At 37.4% G+C, this 17,735-nt stretch overlaps 2 protein-coding genes across 2 annotated transcripts in view; one reads left to right on the plus strand and one right to left on the minus strand.

The window, feature by feature from the left end:
* The window catches only part of LOC137616477 (uncharacterized), a 420,672-nt gene that overhangs the window by 147,535 nt on the left and 255,402 nt on the right, over positions 1-17,735 (minus strand). The gene's annotated exons all lie outside the window — the stretch shown is intronic.
* LOC137616107 (uncharacterized) lies at positions 5,065-8,363 on the plus strand. The gene is made up of 6 exons (XM_068345784.1): positions 5,065-5,148; positions 5,490-5,621; positions 6,198-6,350; positions 6,508-6,639; positions 7,675-7,794; positions 8,121-8,363. The coding sequence occupies exons 1-6, from the start codon at positions 5,065-5,067 to the stop codon at positions 8,361-8,363; spliced, it is 864 nt and encodes a 287-aa protein (XP_068201885.1).

The raw sequence follows: 17,735 nt of genomic DNA on the forward strand, positions 1-17,735 counted from the left end.
ATACAAAAGAGGACTCTAAAGACCGACAGAAAAACAGTAAAGGAAAGCATTTGGCGTCATCTTCAGCAAAAAACATGAGTTACTAAATGCCTGAAATCAATTTATAATGGGTAAAACCATGAATATGAATTTTCATTTATAACGCCTTGTTTATACACATACAAAATAATTTTACAGTTGAAAAGGGGACAGGTAGAATATTCTTTGGTGTCTAACAGATATAAAAGAAGGTCCGGTGAAAGACATATAAGTGATTTGAAAGAAGAAGGTTGCACTGGGTCTTGAAAAGTTAGAGCAGTCGTTTTCCGATATTCAGCTCTATTACAAATTAAAGTAATGTCTGGAAATTCGAGATTACAGAGGCCATCATTCACTGGAATGTTCCGTAGACATAGGTGAAAATGGTGGTAATAAGCACAGAAGCTAATTTGAAAGCAAATTCCTCTATGAGTTGTAAAGGAAAAAAATTCTGGAATAGCTTTCTTCTAATAGTATTTTCCTTATTACCAGCATTAGTAATGGCTATAAATGAGTGCAGCCCAAAATCTTTAATATACTGTACTCCACCTATCGTGATTGGCTGCCACTCAAATGGTCTCTGCTCCTTTGCGGCTGACTTCTCTAGAAAATATACATTATGTCATTGCTCCTCTGCTCTACCAAGATACGCAAGGATGTTGCTACTCATGCCGGCTCTATGGATCACTATCAAAGTATTATAATTACTAATCTTTTATTATTATTATCGTTATTATTGCTATGTTTATATAAACCAGCTTTGAGAAGGTGGTGGCCAATCACAGTGTTAGCGGCGGAACATGTTAAAGATTTGATGCAGCGCCCAGTCGCACTGTTAAGTCTGCTCAAGTCTGCAAAAGTGACTCCTGGCCAGTAGCTAATATTTGCAGACATTAATATGGAAAAAAGAAGGTAAAGGCCATCTAAGTGTAAAGCACAAAAAGAGGTCATAGATGACACTTGAAAATGGATTCGGCTAATGAGTAATCTGGTTTCAATGTTTCTGCTTCATACCACACTGATAGCATTACTTAATGCTCAGCTCCAGATCTCTGTTTCAGACTAACCATCTTTCTTTTCATATTGAATGTCAAGATTTCAATTAACCGAATAAAAAATTCCATGACCCATTTACTATGTTTAGTCCTACATATATTGGTAATGTTACACCTCTATGTAAATGTGTTTGTGGTAGCTCAGTCCCACTGATTACTCCCCAATTTCCATAACTCCCATATTATCTAAAGTTTTTGAACGTCTTCTGGCAAAACGTCTTAATAGGTTTGCTGAAGGTAATCATCTATTCCCTAGTTTGCAATTAGGCTTTCGTAAAGGCCTTGGAGCATGTGATGCCCTTCTACATTCTCCAATGCTGTACAGAAATCCCTTGATTGTGGTCAGGAAGTTCGTATGATTGGCCTAGATTTTAGTGCTGCCTTTGACCGTGTTAATCATGAGGCCCTTGTTTTCAAACTCAAACATTTGGGAGTGGGTGGGTCGTTTCTTAGCATTATTATTGATTTTTTAAGTAATAGATCTCAAAGAGTTGTTGTTGATGGACACCATAGTCAGTTTAGGAATGTGATATCCGGTGTTCCACAGGGTAGTGTTCATGGCCCATTACTTTTCATACTATATACACATGACATGGGGTTTGGCCTAGAAAACAAGCTTGTTGCATATGCAGATGATGCTACTCTCTTTGCATCAATTCCATCCCCTGAATGTAGATCTAGGGTTGGTGAATCCCTTAATAGAGATTTAGCTAAAGTTAGTGCATGGTGCAAATTATGGGGTATGAAGTTAAATCCTAACAAAACTCAACGTATGATTGTAAGTAGGTCAAGGACGGTGGCTCCTCAACATCCAGATCTCAGTATTATTAATGTTTCTTTAAATTTGTATGACTTTTAAAATTTTAGGTGTGATTCTCGACAGAAAATTTACTTTTGAGAAACACATTAGGTCTGTGTCTTCTTTAATTGTAAAAAAAACTGGCTTATTGAGAAAGTCTTTTAAGATTTTCGGTGATCAATCTATTCTGAAGAAGTGTTTTAATTCTTTCATTCTACCTTCTTTTGAGTATTGTTCTCCTGTCTGGTGTTCAGCTGCTGATTCTCATCTTAATTTGTTGGACAGAAACTTATGGTCTATTAAATTTCTTATTCCTGGTCTAGATATTAATCTTTGGCACAGTCGTTCAATTAGTTCATTATGCATGTTGCATAAGATTTTTCATAACTCTGATCATCCTTTACATTCAGATCTCCCTGGACAGTGCCATCCTGTTCGTAATACTAGGCAGGCAGTTAGTTCTAATAGCCAGGCCATGAGGCTCAATACTACACAGTATTCTGGAGGTTTTATTCCAGCTGTGACCAAGTTGTGGGATGATCTTCCTAATCGGGTAGTTGAATCAGTAGAAGTTCAAAAGTTCAAAGTTGCAGCAAATGTTTTATGTTGACCAGGCTGACATGAGTCTTTTTATAGTTTATGTATGACATATCTGTTTTGACGTTGTTAATAGTTTATATATGACATATCTGTTTTGACGTTGTTACTGTTTTTAGAATGATTTATTGTTAATTTGTTCTCATCATTTATTTATTTCCTTATTTCCTTTCCTCACTGGGCTATTTTCCCTATTGGAGCCCTTGGGCTTATAACATCGTGCTTTTCCAACTAGGGTTGTAGCTTGGCTAGTAGTAGTAATAATAATAATAATAAAAATAATAATAATAATAATAATAATAATATATGACAGGTAAAGACTGGAACTGCAGACGGGTTTAAAAGCATCTTAATCGCAATAAACCGAAAAGCTCTCTTGCTCGTTACTTTAAAAATTTAGAAAGATGTATATTGCATAGTGGACCTTATGTAATAAACGTATCTCTCTCTACGTTGCAAAGCTGACATTAAAGTCTTAAGGCGCAATTAGAAATAAATCTAACTTCACAGAGCATTTTGTCAGTAAAGTTTACACAAAGTATCAAGACACGACAGTATATATTCACCATCTTGCATCCTGTGATTAAAACTTTTTTTTTTTTACATAGAATCCCATAAAGGTAAGTTTTCCAAAGAGAGCTTATTAGCCCTTGCCAATAACGTTTTAATAAAAACTATCGTTCAGTAAATTAATGAATGTTTGCATAAAATGCTATAGAAGAGAAGCTTTCCCAAAGAGGCTTATTACCACTGCTAATAACATTCTAATAATAATTTTATTGTCAAATAAACATTATCCAAACAGTACTTATTGAACCGTTAATCTAGTTACAAATTACCATTTTTAATGTATATCTCGTTTATTAACGATATGAAAAAATCTACCAGCTATAATATGCCCAGGCTAGGCCAGTACTGCAGCGTAGGTATATCGCACACGCTCGTGCACCATAACGGTATTTCTGTATATATATATATATATCTATCTATATATATATATATCTATATATATATATATCTATATATATATATATATATATATATATATATATATATATATATATATATATATATATATATATATATATATATAATCGTTTCCGCTCTCCCCTCGCACTGTTTAAGCCTGTATGTTCTTGGATCATTGTGTTTGAATTTTTGTGCCGTTCTTGCTTGGAAACGGTTGTATATAAACTCTTGCTCTGTCGAAATAAAATTAGTTGCATTGACCTGGCTTCTCAGTTATTACCTAACTGGTGCTTCGCACATTTCGTGTTTTGATCCCGGAGAAACCAGTTCCTCCATTCCAAGTATAACATTGGATTGATTGATTGATTTAAAGTTTTCCGGCATCCTGACATCTAAGGTCATTGACGCCAGCATAACATTGGAACTGATGAAAAATGAATACGAACTGGTAAAAGAACTTATGTGCAATGTATTCCCTAAAGGCTATCTGAAAAAGATTGATACTATCAGAGAGGAATGTGGAATATGTAACTGGAGGGGTAAGGGTGTACAATGTGATCATGTGACGATTCTCGCTCTAAAGAAAACAAATACAGTAAGATGGGTTGATGAAATTAACATTAATTCTTGCGACTGCAAGCAGCAGCAAATTACAACGTGGTTGTGATGAAACCGCAAACTATTCAAATTGGTCTTAAATGGATCGTAAGAAAAGACGATAGACTTTCTTGTTTGTTCTTAAGAAATGACGATAGATTGTGTTGTTTGTCTTTATGTCATATTTGTAATGATGTGACATTCATGCAGAGATGAGTTTAAAATTAATGAAGAGAGAGAGAGAGAGAGAGAGAGAGAGAGAGAGAGAGAGAGAGAGAGAGAGAGAGAGAGAGAGAGAGAGATAGAGAGAGAGAGATAGAGAGAGATTAACTGCCACTACTTATTTAGCTTAAATGATTAAAATAGGAATGATTATAATCGCCCTTGGACAGCATCTTTTGTTCAAAATGGAAATGGGTGGGACAGCTTCATTCTAAATTAGATCAGGATTTTGTATATAAAGACGTACACGTAAACAAAACAACATGTCAGTCCAACATCACGTCTGAGAGAGAGAGAGAAGGTAAGTAGAGCAGATGAGATTAGGTATAAGATTCGTGTTTGCAAGAGGAATACAAAAAGTTCTTTTAGCCCAAGTTCTTTTCTATCGAATACTCTATATCTGATAGTGGTATTTGGGAATGTAAATAATCCTAAAAATGTAAAAAGGAATGTACTGCGATATTACTTTAGTAATTATCTTCCGATAAAATTTTTATATTACTTTATTTTTGGGATACATAAAATTTGTAACCTGAAAATAATGTTCGATTCTATTGTATTAATTTCTCTACTTATATAAATAAATTTTCCGTTTAATCGTGTAAAGAAAATTAAGATTGAATAACATAATTCTTTAAAAACAATTCCAGTTGTGCAAACAACGTACTTACTTACATAAATTTTCCCTTTAAAATTTTCAATTTAAATAATTATTGAATATATGATCAAAATTACTATTGCATCGTACAGTATTTGTAAAATCTGATGTTTCCATAGTGACTGAGGACGTATTTCATTCCAGACAAAATGTACAGATCTGTGATTTTAGCTGTTGTGGCAGCCATTGCCGCGGGCCAAGAGGCACTCTTCGAGAAGTATGGTTTCACAAAGGTGAGTACAGATGGCGTTGTTGTTGCTGGAAGCTTATCTTAGGCATAAATATTTAGACCTAAGATTATGTAATATTATAATTTCCCATAAGATTTAATCACGAATTTTAGTAAAGTGTTGAACCGTAATGTTTCAAATATTATCATGGCTAAAGAAAAACGATTGTAGATAATTCAAAAGAGATACTATAGAGAGACAATTTGATGCAAAGTTTTATTTGTGATTATGATATTTCTTAAAAACATATTAAACTACAATAATTAGTAAATATATTTTTTTTTCCAAAAACCATTAACCAGATAAAAAAAAATCAAGTAATTGTGTTTTTCTTTGGTCCAAAGACCATGGCGAGCTGCTTTGGGGAAAAGAATTATTACGACTTCCTGGCCAGAGCTGGCACTGCCCAACGCAAGTGCCTACAGCTTCCGGTCTCCAATCTATACCGACTCGACTTCTCCGTCTATTCCCACTTGGTAGGTATCTGTACTTCCACAAGTTTAGATTCAACAAGAGCAATGAAAGATTTCAGATCTCCGCCAATGAACATTAGGAACATTTAACTCAAGTCTACGGACCAACCTTTCCCCTTTTCAAATGTTGACCCTAAATGATTTTGCTGTATAATAATAATAATAATAATAATAATAATAATAATAATAATAATAATAATAATAAGAAGAAGAAGAAGAAGAAGAAGAATCTCAATCTTGATCCGGATTACCTCAAAAATTTTATGGGTTCTTCCACAGCATAAAAATTATCCGTTGTTAAAATTTGGTGAAAATCCCGAAAGAAGTGTTGACTTAATCCTGCTCACAAGCAAATAAACAGATAAATAATTAAATAAATGAACGCAAATATAAATTTTGCCTCCTTGGCGGAGGTAACAATTCTATAAAAAAAAGTATATTGGCTGAATTTTGGTAAAATAACTTATCATTTATTTTCCATACCCATAAATCATACAAAGAGTAATGACAGTGCTTATACATAAAAGTATTTTGTTCAAACTACTTCACTACGTATAATTTATTTTATTGTTTTCATAGGGTCATCCTCTTCACTTCGGAGGAGAGTCCCAGTACGTGCCCTTCCCCTCCTATCATCCGGTGCATCCAGGACATCAAGGGCAGCCAGGACATCCAACTCATCCAGGACAATACCACGTGCCCCATTCCTACCAGCAATTCCAGTACAGGAAGGTAGAACTGTCGTGATTAATTCCATAAGTTTTTATTACAATCTAACACAAGTTTATCCAAATGAGATCTTCATTCACGAGAAATACTAATATCCTAAGCCAACTAACAATTCATTGTCTCAAACAACAATATAAAAGAACTATTTTTTTTCTTTCAGAAACGTGAGTCATCAGAAGTCGAGGCCCAAAAGGACGGACCTTTCTTTGACAAATATTACCTCTTGGATTCCGTCAAGAAGATCACAGCTTCCCTCAGCAACTACACCTGCACACTCCATAAGCTTGGATATGTGAGTAAATAAATCTACAGCAACTGTAATTGACTTTAGTAACTGTTATTGACTCATAAATATCACCGAAATATCTTTCATTTACAACAAATTTACAGTTTTCGAGATTAATGAATGCAATATTTACAATTTCAATTACGTTAGAACATATCTAGAGAACATAAATTTTGTTTTAAATGGTATTACAGAAATGTTATAATAGAGGTTTTGCCTGAAACCGTTTGTAATATTTTTATTATAGATTCAATATTTCAGAGCTATGGGAACACAACTCTCTATTTCTCCCCCCCCCCTCATATATATATATATATATATATATATATATATACATACATATATACGTATATATATATATATATATATATATATATACGTATATATATATATATATATATATATATATATATATACATATATACGTATATATATATATATATATATATATATATATATATATATATATATATATATATATATATATATATATACGTATATATATATATATATATATACATATATATATATACGCATATATATATATATATATATATATACTTATATATGTATATATATGTATATATAAATATAAATATATAAATATATATATATATATATATATATATATATATATATATATATATATAACTAATTTGATAATCTTTTCAAGTTTATTCATTCACTACGCAAAAGAAAATTCTATCAATGATTTGCATATCAAAAATTTTTTTGAACGAATGCTAAGTTACAAAATAGAAATAGAAGTTCAAATTAATTCTAAAAATACAAATATTCTGAAAAAGAATATTGAAAGCATCAGCAGCTGATTTCTTCAGGTTTTAAAATATATTAACATGGTTCTTTACTATTGTTCTAAATTGAAATGGAAATTAAATATGGACAATGCATTAGCTTAGAAACTTGAACGTAGACTTTTTCTGAATATATGATAGAACGAGAAAATTAAGATTCATTGCACTGTTCTGTAGGCTGGATATGCTTCGTAATATACAATAAAATATATTTTTTTTTTCTCAGATCGACGAATACCTTAACCTGGACCTGAACAACATCGTCAACAATTACAAGAACCTGACCATCGGGGAAGGATTCAGAAAGGATCTGGTTGACGGATTGTACTACTGCAGGGATTTGTCCGTAAGTGGAAATTAATTCCAGGAAAAAAGGACACATACATATTTGCATTTATATCTAAACGTGCAAAAAATGAAGACATATGTATATTTGCATGTATATCAAAATACACTGTGTAAAAATATACATTGAAACTACCATTTTTGTAATAATTCAAAATAAGAAGTAGAGTTCCATTTCGATCTAAATTTTACTATTAATTACAGAGCTATTATACTGAACTGAATCAAATTTGCATGTCCACTGAAATAACACTCCAAAATGTATTGCTTGAAAAATACATTTTTAACCTGTCACCTCATTTCTCCCTCTCTTCTTCCTCTTTGCAGTATTGCCTCCCCCTCCAAAACCCAAGATCTCCCCTTCCCATCCACCTGCAGCGCCTCCTCATGGCCATGGAGTGCGAGAAGGAGACAAGGACCAACGCCTGCTTCAAGGAGGACCTCAGGAACAACATCAACGAGTTCGACCTTTCCTTGTTCCCTGAGGACGACGACTCTGAGCAACGTCTCAACAAGCTCTCGGCAATTATCACAGGAATTGATTCTCTCAACGAACTGGATATTCTTTGAGTTCCAAGTGTCACATATACAAATTCTTTCACCAACGGCCTACCTAAATATCAGGTGACTTTTCCCTCTCTGGTACAGTGAACGATTTCGATGCTACGTCAGATAAAGACGTCACAGATGCAAATTCTTCCCTATCGTGATTCCAGCAAATTTCATAGTTTACATGACTTCTTTGCTATGTCAGAAGTACCCAACAACATTTCTGGAAATCTCATTATAGTTAAGAGTTTACTTCCTGTGAGTTCCGTTAATTCTGGTAAGTAATCAATAACACGAACGAAAACTTAGGAAGGCTTTTCACAGATATAAGTGGTTAGCTCGCATTTGTGAATTTGAATGTATCTCAACTGAGTTTATTATAATCACGTTTAATAAATTCTTAAGGAAAGTCAAGAATAATATTTTATTTCGACCTATTACTCACTGTAGCAAAAAAGGTTCTCTATGGAACGCAATTCCTTAACCTTAACCACACTGCTATTCAGTAGCCATATTAAAACAAGATAAAAGTCTTTCTTAGTCTATGCAATTCAAACCTAACAGAAAACTCATACAATATAATCACTTGTTTCTATACCCACCATCCCAGCAATAATAAAATTCTCATCAAAGCATACACTTAATACTTGTCAAATTCCAGTGCTACAAAATCAAATAATAATAAGAGCTAAAATATTCTTCCTCTTGATTTAGAAAATTAGAAAAAATTAAATTAATGTACATGGAAACTGACCTCTACGAAAAATGTTAAAAAGATATTTTCATATTCAAAATAAAAAAAATATTTATTTCATAAACTTTACTAAATACTTATAGATGAGTCGATTTATGAACCCACGTCTGGCCAAAAAGGGAGAGTCAATTTTCACACACACACACACACACACATATATATATATATATATACATATATATATATATATATATATATATATATATAGATATAATTGACTCTGTTCATGTTTAAATAATTTATGCATTTATTGGACCACATGAAGAGTTTTATCTTCTGCTGATTTCCGCAAATATAAAAAAATATGTTTACAGAATTTACAGTTAAGATAATGTAAAGGAGTTTTGTTGTGATATGATAAACGATTGATGGAAGAAATAACAGCATGCGAATGTCATTTATAGACTATGAGAAACCTTTTGATTCTGTCAAAACTTTAGCAGTAATAAAAGCCCTTCTTAGATATATTAAAGAAAGCAGAGATAAAATATACTGCCCAAAATATGATAGAAATCCCTCCAACGTGGTTAGACGTGAAAAAAAGCTTTGATTATAAAGAAAATTCCACGCAGGTAAAGGGGTGGACAAATAAGCTAGTGTAAAATGTAAAAAAAAAAAAACTAGGGAGAAAGGAAACCCTAGACTCCTAGAGACAGCTGGATAGATAATCTTGACTTTACAAAGAATCTAGTCTTACACCCTTCCATTTTTATCCCCTCCTGTCCTCTCCTATCCTTCGGTACATGCAAGATTTCAAGGACATCCGTGGCACCAAACTACATTAATAAAGTGTAACTGCAAAATTGGTGAGTATAGAATGAGAAGAATTTCCTTCCCAGGAAAAACGCCATTTACAAGAATGGCCAATCGAGATACCAGGAATTGTTACAGTCTCAAAGTGCTTGTGGCGTAGCCGCAAAATATCCTAATTGTTCCAAATGACTTTCAATAACACATGATTAGCTTCTCTTTACATCTCATTTGTAAATAAGTAAATATCTTAGATGAGAGAGAGAGAGAGAGAGAGAGAGAGAGAGAGAGAGAGAGAGAGAGAGAGAGAGAGAGAGAGAGAGAGAGAGAGAATTCATATATACCAAGATATGCGACGACAAGAGGTGAACTATGTTTTCAAAATAAAATTCTCTGCTAAAAGAAAAGGAATCTAGACGTGGAAACCAAGATACAACCTTGATTGGAAAAACAGGATGCTACATGCCTCAGGGCTCCAACAGGGGAAATAGCCCAGTGAGAAACAGAAAAAAAGGATTAGCAAATAACTATATAACGGATTTTGAGCGAAGCGAAAAATCTATTTTTGGGTGAGATGGCCATGTCGTCCTGATGGAAGTTCCTTAAAGTAGCTTCCTAAGGGATATATGTACTACAGTGATATTCCCAGAGAATTTTACCTTTAGGTATCCAGAATTCTACCTCCTGGCGCGAATATCCTTAAAATTTCTCCAAAGGATATCGCATAATATCAGCAGACGTATTCTTGACACGCCTCCATAGCAATCTGCACCGCAAACAGCGTTTTGGCTTCGAGGAAGATGTGGCAAAAGGGAGCCGTCCAAAGGCTCTCCCCCCTCTCGTAATACTATTGGGAATACAGCGCCATTCCCACGACGGCGGACATTCCTTGTAGCATTGAGCGTGGTGTTACAGATACAGTACCACGGGAGGGATACTGTGAAGATCTTTTCTTTTAGAAGAGATGGGTGGGTCCATCAGGACGACATGGCCATCTCACCCAAAAATGGATTTTTTGCTTCGCTCAAAATCCGTTTTTTGGGCTCAAGCCATGTCGGGTGATGGAAGCATACCAGAGCATTAGTGTATCTGTGGATTTTTAATCAGTGCCTCAACCTTATAGCAACCTTTTCTATGCTCATGGGGACCACATGAGATAAGGGACGTTACCGTTATTCGTCACCATCACTAATCATAACCAATGTTAGTGCTTCCTGCCTCCTACAGGGAAGTGTCATTCTAGACAGTAGAAAAGGGATCTTGAGGTCAACATACATAGTATGACCAAACATAAGTACACACTGAATATACAAATAGTCTCATAGTTGTATATTTGCTAAAATAACATCAGTGTCTCTTATATCTATTATTTGATGCATACAAATATATGAGGGATACTTACTTTGGTAAGTTGAAGAACTCTGGCATGCATACATACAATTGTCTGGTGAAGGTGGACGTACTACATTCTAATAGACATTTATTACTAATAAATGACTAAAAGATGTTCAGTAAAACGAATGTAGTATGACAATGGAATTATACCTGTAACAAGTACAGAGACTATATTTCCTTCTTGAAGGAAGAAATGATGAGTGCCACTCTCAGACTGAAGAAAACTATAAAACAATTTCTCTTCATAATTCCTGTACTGGTTACTTCTATCTGCACTGTGTACTTCGTACACCGGCACCAGTGCTATCTGTATAATTCCACACCTGGGATTTTGAACAGAGCCAGTGTTATCATGGTAACACTTAATTAAAAGAAGTCACACCTAAGAAGGGTGACCTCTTCTCCCTTTAATTGACAGTCCCAGTCAATTAGCTGTTCATCGTAGAATTAGACGGCAGGTTAAATATTCTACCTGGCGTCACCACATATTGCTTCAGATCATGGATTTGTCTAGCAAAGTGTATGTAGAACACTCTGGATGATTCTCATCCGTTACATGTGCGAGGACATGTGAGGTCCCAAACCAAAAACTGTTTACTACAGTAATTAGGGGGCAGGTTTTAATACACTACCTGCCGCCACTACGAAGTGTTTCAGTTCATGCACTTGTTTTGCATAGTGTTTGTAAAACACTCTGGATGATTTCCATCCAGTGTATGAACGAAGGCGCTCAAAGTCCATATACTGAAAGAAGTTCAGTGATGAAGCAATCTTTCTCGGATCATGACCTGCGGGAGTAGTGTCCGGATCCGCTCTACGAATAAAGTAAGTGAGCTTCGCCCTTAGTTGTTTTAGGGATAAATTTGATCCAGAAGTTTCTCCTTTAAAGAGCTGTCCTCCCCTGAAGTCTGAATATCTACGAAGATAGACCTTTAGATACTCTACAGGACATAGAGAGACATCTTCCTTCAGAGGGCAGATTCTCTACGGACCCCACTTCTTAGTGGGTAGCTCGTTTTTAGCGAGAAAGGATGGATCAGGAAATAGATTCAGTTCTCCCACTTCCATGAACTGGATGTGACCCTCATCTCTGGATAGGCCCACTATTTCACTAACTCTAGCCCCGGAGGCGATAGCGAACAGAAAAATAACCTTTTGGGTTAGATCCTTAAGAGAACAATTTTCATTGTTCACAGATGAGGCATAATGTAAGACCTTGTTCAAAGACCAAGAGATGGGCTTTGGTGGTATCGCGGGCTTAAGCCTAGCACATGCCTTCGGAATCTTATTAATGATTTCATTCGCCAGATCCACTTGAAAGGCATATAGGAGAAGCTTAGTCAAGGCTGACTTGCACATATTTATCGTATTGGCCGCCAGACCTTGGCTATGAAGGTGGACAAAGAAGGACAGACAGAAGTTCATTGAAATTTCTTTCGGTCCTTTTGCTTTGACAAACGCAGCCCACTTTTTCCAGGAAGACTCATATTGTCTTCTAGTTGACTTGGCCTTGTATTCTTCTAAGAATTCTATATTGCCTTTTGAGATCCAAACCTTTTTCTAACCGTTGGAGCGAAAAAATCATGAAATGAAGGGTTTGGGTTCTCTGTGATAAAACGAAGGCAGTTAATTTCTGAATCTTCGGAAATATATCTAGGGTCAGAGCTAGGACCAGCCTCATCTAGTCTATCAGCCCCACTAGAGGATCCTCGTATGGGGCTATATAGCGAGATAGTTTCTTGAAGACGCTCGTGATGAAGAGGTCGAATTGCAGTTCCGGGACTTGTTCCCATCTGGGAGGGAATATGTCTGCGCCCAAGGACCATTCCAACTCTATCAGTTTGTATCGAAATAGAGTATGCACCGTCACATTGTGGATCAGTTGTAAATGAACTGCTGGTAGGTGCCGTCCCTTTAAGAGAGGGATGGGTAACTTCACCAAGACTGAATGAGACGTTCGAATGTGACGTCTTATTATCGCTTCGGTGTCCCAGATCAGTCGTAGGGAGCCTGATCTGTGTGGAGGGGGCTTCCCCACCCATGAAAGGACCAGCAGAGTCATGGGACTTTCGTGCTCTAATTTCTGTTAGAGAAGCGATTAAAGAGGGACCGATCTCAGTCTTTTTTTATCTCTTCAAGCGTTTGATGCGTGTTTTCTCCAAGCTCTTTCCGGTGTGCCCTTAGCACCAGGTCTGTCACTATAGCGAACTGGAGAAAGTTTAGCGCTTTTTCCCGTTGGCGTTTTGGTATTCTGACTGAATACCTGAGTCTCTTGACAGACCTCACGAGCTCCTTTTATATTTCCAAAGGAGAGGAGAGTTGGTGTGACTGAGGGCTTAGATGGTTTTTTAAACATCAAAACCCCTGAGCTGGAGAAAGTCGAGACTTCTAGAAGCCTATCTTGCATCCGTGATGTCCCAGGAACCGGGTCATCTCTTTGAATGCACATTGGCCGGACACTTCGGGTGCTGCCCACTCCAGCCTCTTGATCAGGTATATTAATACCTGAACTATTTCTAGGCTTGAATTTGACGTGACTAAGTTCGTCAATCCTTTGAAGATACTTAGAACTGTGAGTCCGACACGTATCTTCCTTAAGACGAATGTTACTCTCTGTAACATGAATTCTAGATAGGAGGAAGGGGGGTGGTTGACTGGAAGGTTCCGAAGGACACCTTTCAGGTCTGACAAGACTACGAACACCCTTAATTGGAACAAGGTCCATATGTTCAGAAGGATTAACATTCAGAACTTGCTGTTTTTTATGAACTTGATGAGTGGCGACAAGTTCAGAATGGCTCATCGATATCTCGAGTCCTTCTCGTGAACACGAAGCAGCCTTCCCTGGAACTCGATGAGCTAAAGTTTTCTTACTACCTGTATGCTCTATAGCTCTCAGGTATACTCCTCCAGGAGGGTTTTGAACTGTAGGAGAAGGTAAGGAAATGATGGTAGGGACATTTCTGTTTCCCATCAATGGCTCATCTTGAAAAGGCTTTGGACCAAAGGATCGAAGGTCCTGTGATCCTGAGGGAAAGTTCCTCCTAGCCGAAGCGTCTTAATGCTTCGAGTAGTCAGTAGGCTTAGACTTTTGACCATCTGCCTGTAGCATCGTGGTCACTGGCATAGTGGGATGTTGTTGAGCAGCCCGGATATTTCCAGCATTTCCAATCTTCTTTTTAGGTTGGGGACCCACAACCACAGAAGATTTTCTCTTTGAAGGAATGCCCCATTTTTGGGTGGCGTTCTTAATTACTTCCTTAGTGACCTCGTGTGGGAAGAGGTCTTTACCCCAGATGTTGGAAGATATTAGCTTCCTTGTTTCGTGTTTTACTGTTGCATCAGTGAACACAAACACTCTACATGCTCTCCTAGCCTTCATAAAGGCGTAAAGGTCTTTCACCAAGATAGCCATATGCATTTTGGCTATGACCATGAGCATGTCTGGGGTACTCTCGTAGGTTGAACACAACTCTATGTAGTTTTGTAAAGAAAGGGATGTCGCAAGTCTCTCCTTTGACTCCTGTTCATTACACAAGAGCAACTCAGACAATTTAGGGAGACATACCTTGAATTGTCGACTTGCGACTTTCTTGTCTAATTTTCCTACTGAAAATGTCAAATGGACTTCCTTCCAATCCTTTTCCTGTCTGGGAAAAGCTGGTGACAAAGGCTTGCACTCATCGAGTGTGGGACATGGCTTACCCACCTCTACCGCTTTGGCAACATAAGTAAATGCCTTCCCGATAAAGGAGAATGAGAGTGAAGTAGGAGCAAGAAAGGAAGGGTGTCCGCTATTCAGTGAGAATACCTTCGACTCTGAATAACCCGCCTTTCTTAGACTACCTGAAAGGATAGTCTGTGCCTTATCATGGTCGAGAATCAAGACCTCCTTTGGTTCCGTTCCTTTTCTTGACTTTGGTTCGTACTTCAGTCGAACCCAACAATTAGGGAAAGCATCAAAGCTTGGCCAAAATTGAATTTTGTCCAAAGGAACAGCACCTATTTTCTCTGAGATGCAGAGATTGCCATTTGAAATCGGCATCTGCTCCGCAAACCTCCAGGGATTGGTTATGGAACATGATGGTAGGTCTTGATTCATGGGTCGTTTGACTGACCCCTGGGAAGCGACAAGAGAAACTTTACGAGGATCTATCTTGCGTTTTACTTCCTGCTTTTCGTTTTGTCTACGAAAGCTCTCTATTTGATTCTTCAGTTGGATACATAATTGTACCACATTATCCAAATTAGGGGTAGAAGACGAAGATGTTGACATCAATGGCTCTAAAGCCGGCACAGGCGGAGGAAATTCCGACGCAACATTTTCCTCTTCTACCTTGGGGCATTTCTTGCCCTTAATCCCAAAGGTTTTCTGGCCGTCGGGGGATGTAGTTAGCTCCTGAGGCACTACTGTTTCCTCTCTTGGTTCCGGAAATAGTAGCTTACGCATCCCATCATTAAGTAGGAAAGGTCCCGGAGAGATCTTTTGAAAGCCTCTCACCCAGTTGCGTAATTTATATTGAGCTGTATCCCTAGTCTCTGTAGACTTGGGATTTTCAAAACCTTCGGACATTAATGTCCGACATACATTGCAAACCTGTGGGTTCCAATAATGTAGGGATCCGGAAATAATATTGCAGGGGGCACGAAACCTGCAAGTATTATGACCGTAAAATACTTACTCTTGGCCTTGCAGAGGACTGCAGCACAAGGTATCTGGTGTTCCTCCTGTAAAGAAAGGAAACCAAATGAGTATACAATGGATTATCTCCTTGACAATCAACAAGCAAATGTCCTTTACAATAGAGTAGCTTAGGATAGTAAGCTATAAAAGGATAGTAGGAGATACATACTTGTGTACCCGTGTGAACAAATGCTGTTGCCTCCCATCAGTATTAACTACATGGACATTTCTCTATAGAGTAACTCCAAGTAGAAGGACTCTTACCCCTAGGGGTAGAAAAGTATCAAATCACTGTCCCAAAATAATGTTAATACTGTGGGGTCAGGATGACTGATTCTCGATCAGAATATTGAAGAAAACTATTCATTCAATATATGAACGGTACCAGCAGAATGCTCGTACAAGGGTACCCAAGGTATGTCAGAAATACTACTGTATCATGGTACTGTAGTTTTCTAATTGCAGTAAGTCTATATTGCAATTTACTGGCTACTGTACATCATGTATTGTAGTCTAGTCATTATGTTGCCTTCATAGTAGCATATGACAGTATGGTCCATCTAGCATGAAGCCAGCTGGACTAGGAAAATAAAGACATATATTTGTATATCCCACTCAGCCTATTTGCTGTAGTCTTCCTACTATATTAAACTATAGAGTTTCCTGATCAGGGACACTCAAGGAAAAAGGCTCCACCCTTTAAGGGTTAGGAGTGTATTACTCCTGCCTTGAAGTGTTTAATATTGTAGGGTAATCCTAATACTGATTTCTAATCAGGATATTGAAGAAATCATATTCATTCAATATAGGATTGGGCTCAGCAAATGCCTGTGTTGGATATCCAAAATATATTGGAAATAACTACTAGTAGCTTTCTATCTGCAGTATATTCTATACTGCAGATATACTAGCTGCCTGTACAATATATACAGTAGTTTAGCCGGCATAGCTAGGTCTTGCCGGCATACCCGGCATGCTAGCTAGAGAGAGAGAGAGAGAGATAGCATGGAAAAAAGGCTACTCCTTACTGTGAATGTATACAGTAATTAAGGATGTAAAAGTCTAATCTGACTGCCTTTTTCCAGAAAGAAGGTTCTAATAGAAGGGGAGAATGTACCATTCAGTCCTCCCTTGGACTGCAGCTACAGTACTATTGCCGGCAAGGTACTGCCGATACACTGCCAGCCGGCAAGTCCAGCAGTACCAGTACAGTCGGCGTGCTGCCAACTGAGTCAGCACTATCTGTGCCAGCCTGGCTGGCAGTACCCCAGCAACAGGACCTGCAGCAGCAGTCCAAGGGAGGACTGAAGAACCTTGGGAACAGAAGGGACTTCCCTCTCATGGCCATCATGGTCGCCGGCAGTTGCCGACAGATGATGTGGTTGGCAGCAGTATGCTCTGCCGTCAGCCAAAGACAAGACTAGAGAGGGAGTCTGGCTGGCTACGGCAACCTACCAGCAAAGGTAAGGTTGCAAGATGCCGGCCTAAAGAAAGACAATGGCTCAGCCATCAAAAGTGGACAGAGGGGTAGGGAACAGGGTCCTGTAACGAGTGTGAAAGGAACTGACAAAAATTGTCAGTCCTACCACCTGTAAAAGAAACTCTGTTTCGGTATCGGCAGAATCCCAGGGAACAGGAGAGACTCAGTTCTCCATCCCAGAGATTACCGACACAGTTAAGGGGCCGCCTCCTCTCAACAAAGAAGAAACAGAGTTCCAGTGCCACGTATCCTAGGCTAAAGAAAATTACTCTTCAGCCCATAGAACTGTGGCATAGGACTAGTCTTTTAGTCGCAAGGAGAAGATGGTAT

Source organism: Palaemon carinicauda, chromosome 22, assembly GCF_036898095.1.
Source record: "Palaemon carinicauda isolate YSFRI2023 chromosome 22, ASM3689809v2, whole genome shotgun sequence".
Taxonomy (NCBI): Eukaryota; Metazoa; Arthropoda; class Malacostraca; order Decapoda; family Palaemonidae; genus Palaemon; species Palaemon carinicauda.

Coding starts and splice junctions, on each gene's coding strand:
- LOC137616107 (XM_068345784.1), top strand. CDS start 5,065: ATGTACAGATCTGTGATTTTAGCTGTTGTGGCAGCCATTGCCGCGGGC. Junction 6,351..6,507: donor AGCAATTCCAGTACAGGAAG/GTAGAACTGTCG, acceptor TTTTTCTTTCAG/AAACGTGAGTCATCAGAAGT. Junction 6,640..7,674: donor CACTCCATAAGCTTGGATAT/GTGAGTAAATAA, acceptor TTTTTTTCTCAG/ATCGACGAATACCTTAACCT.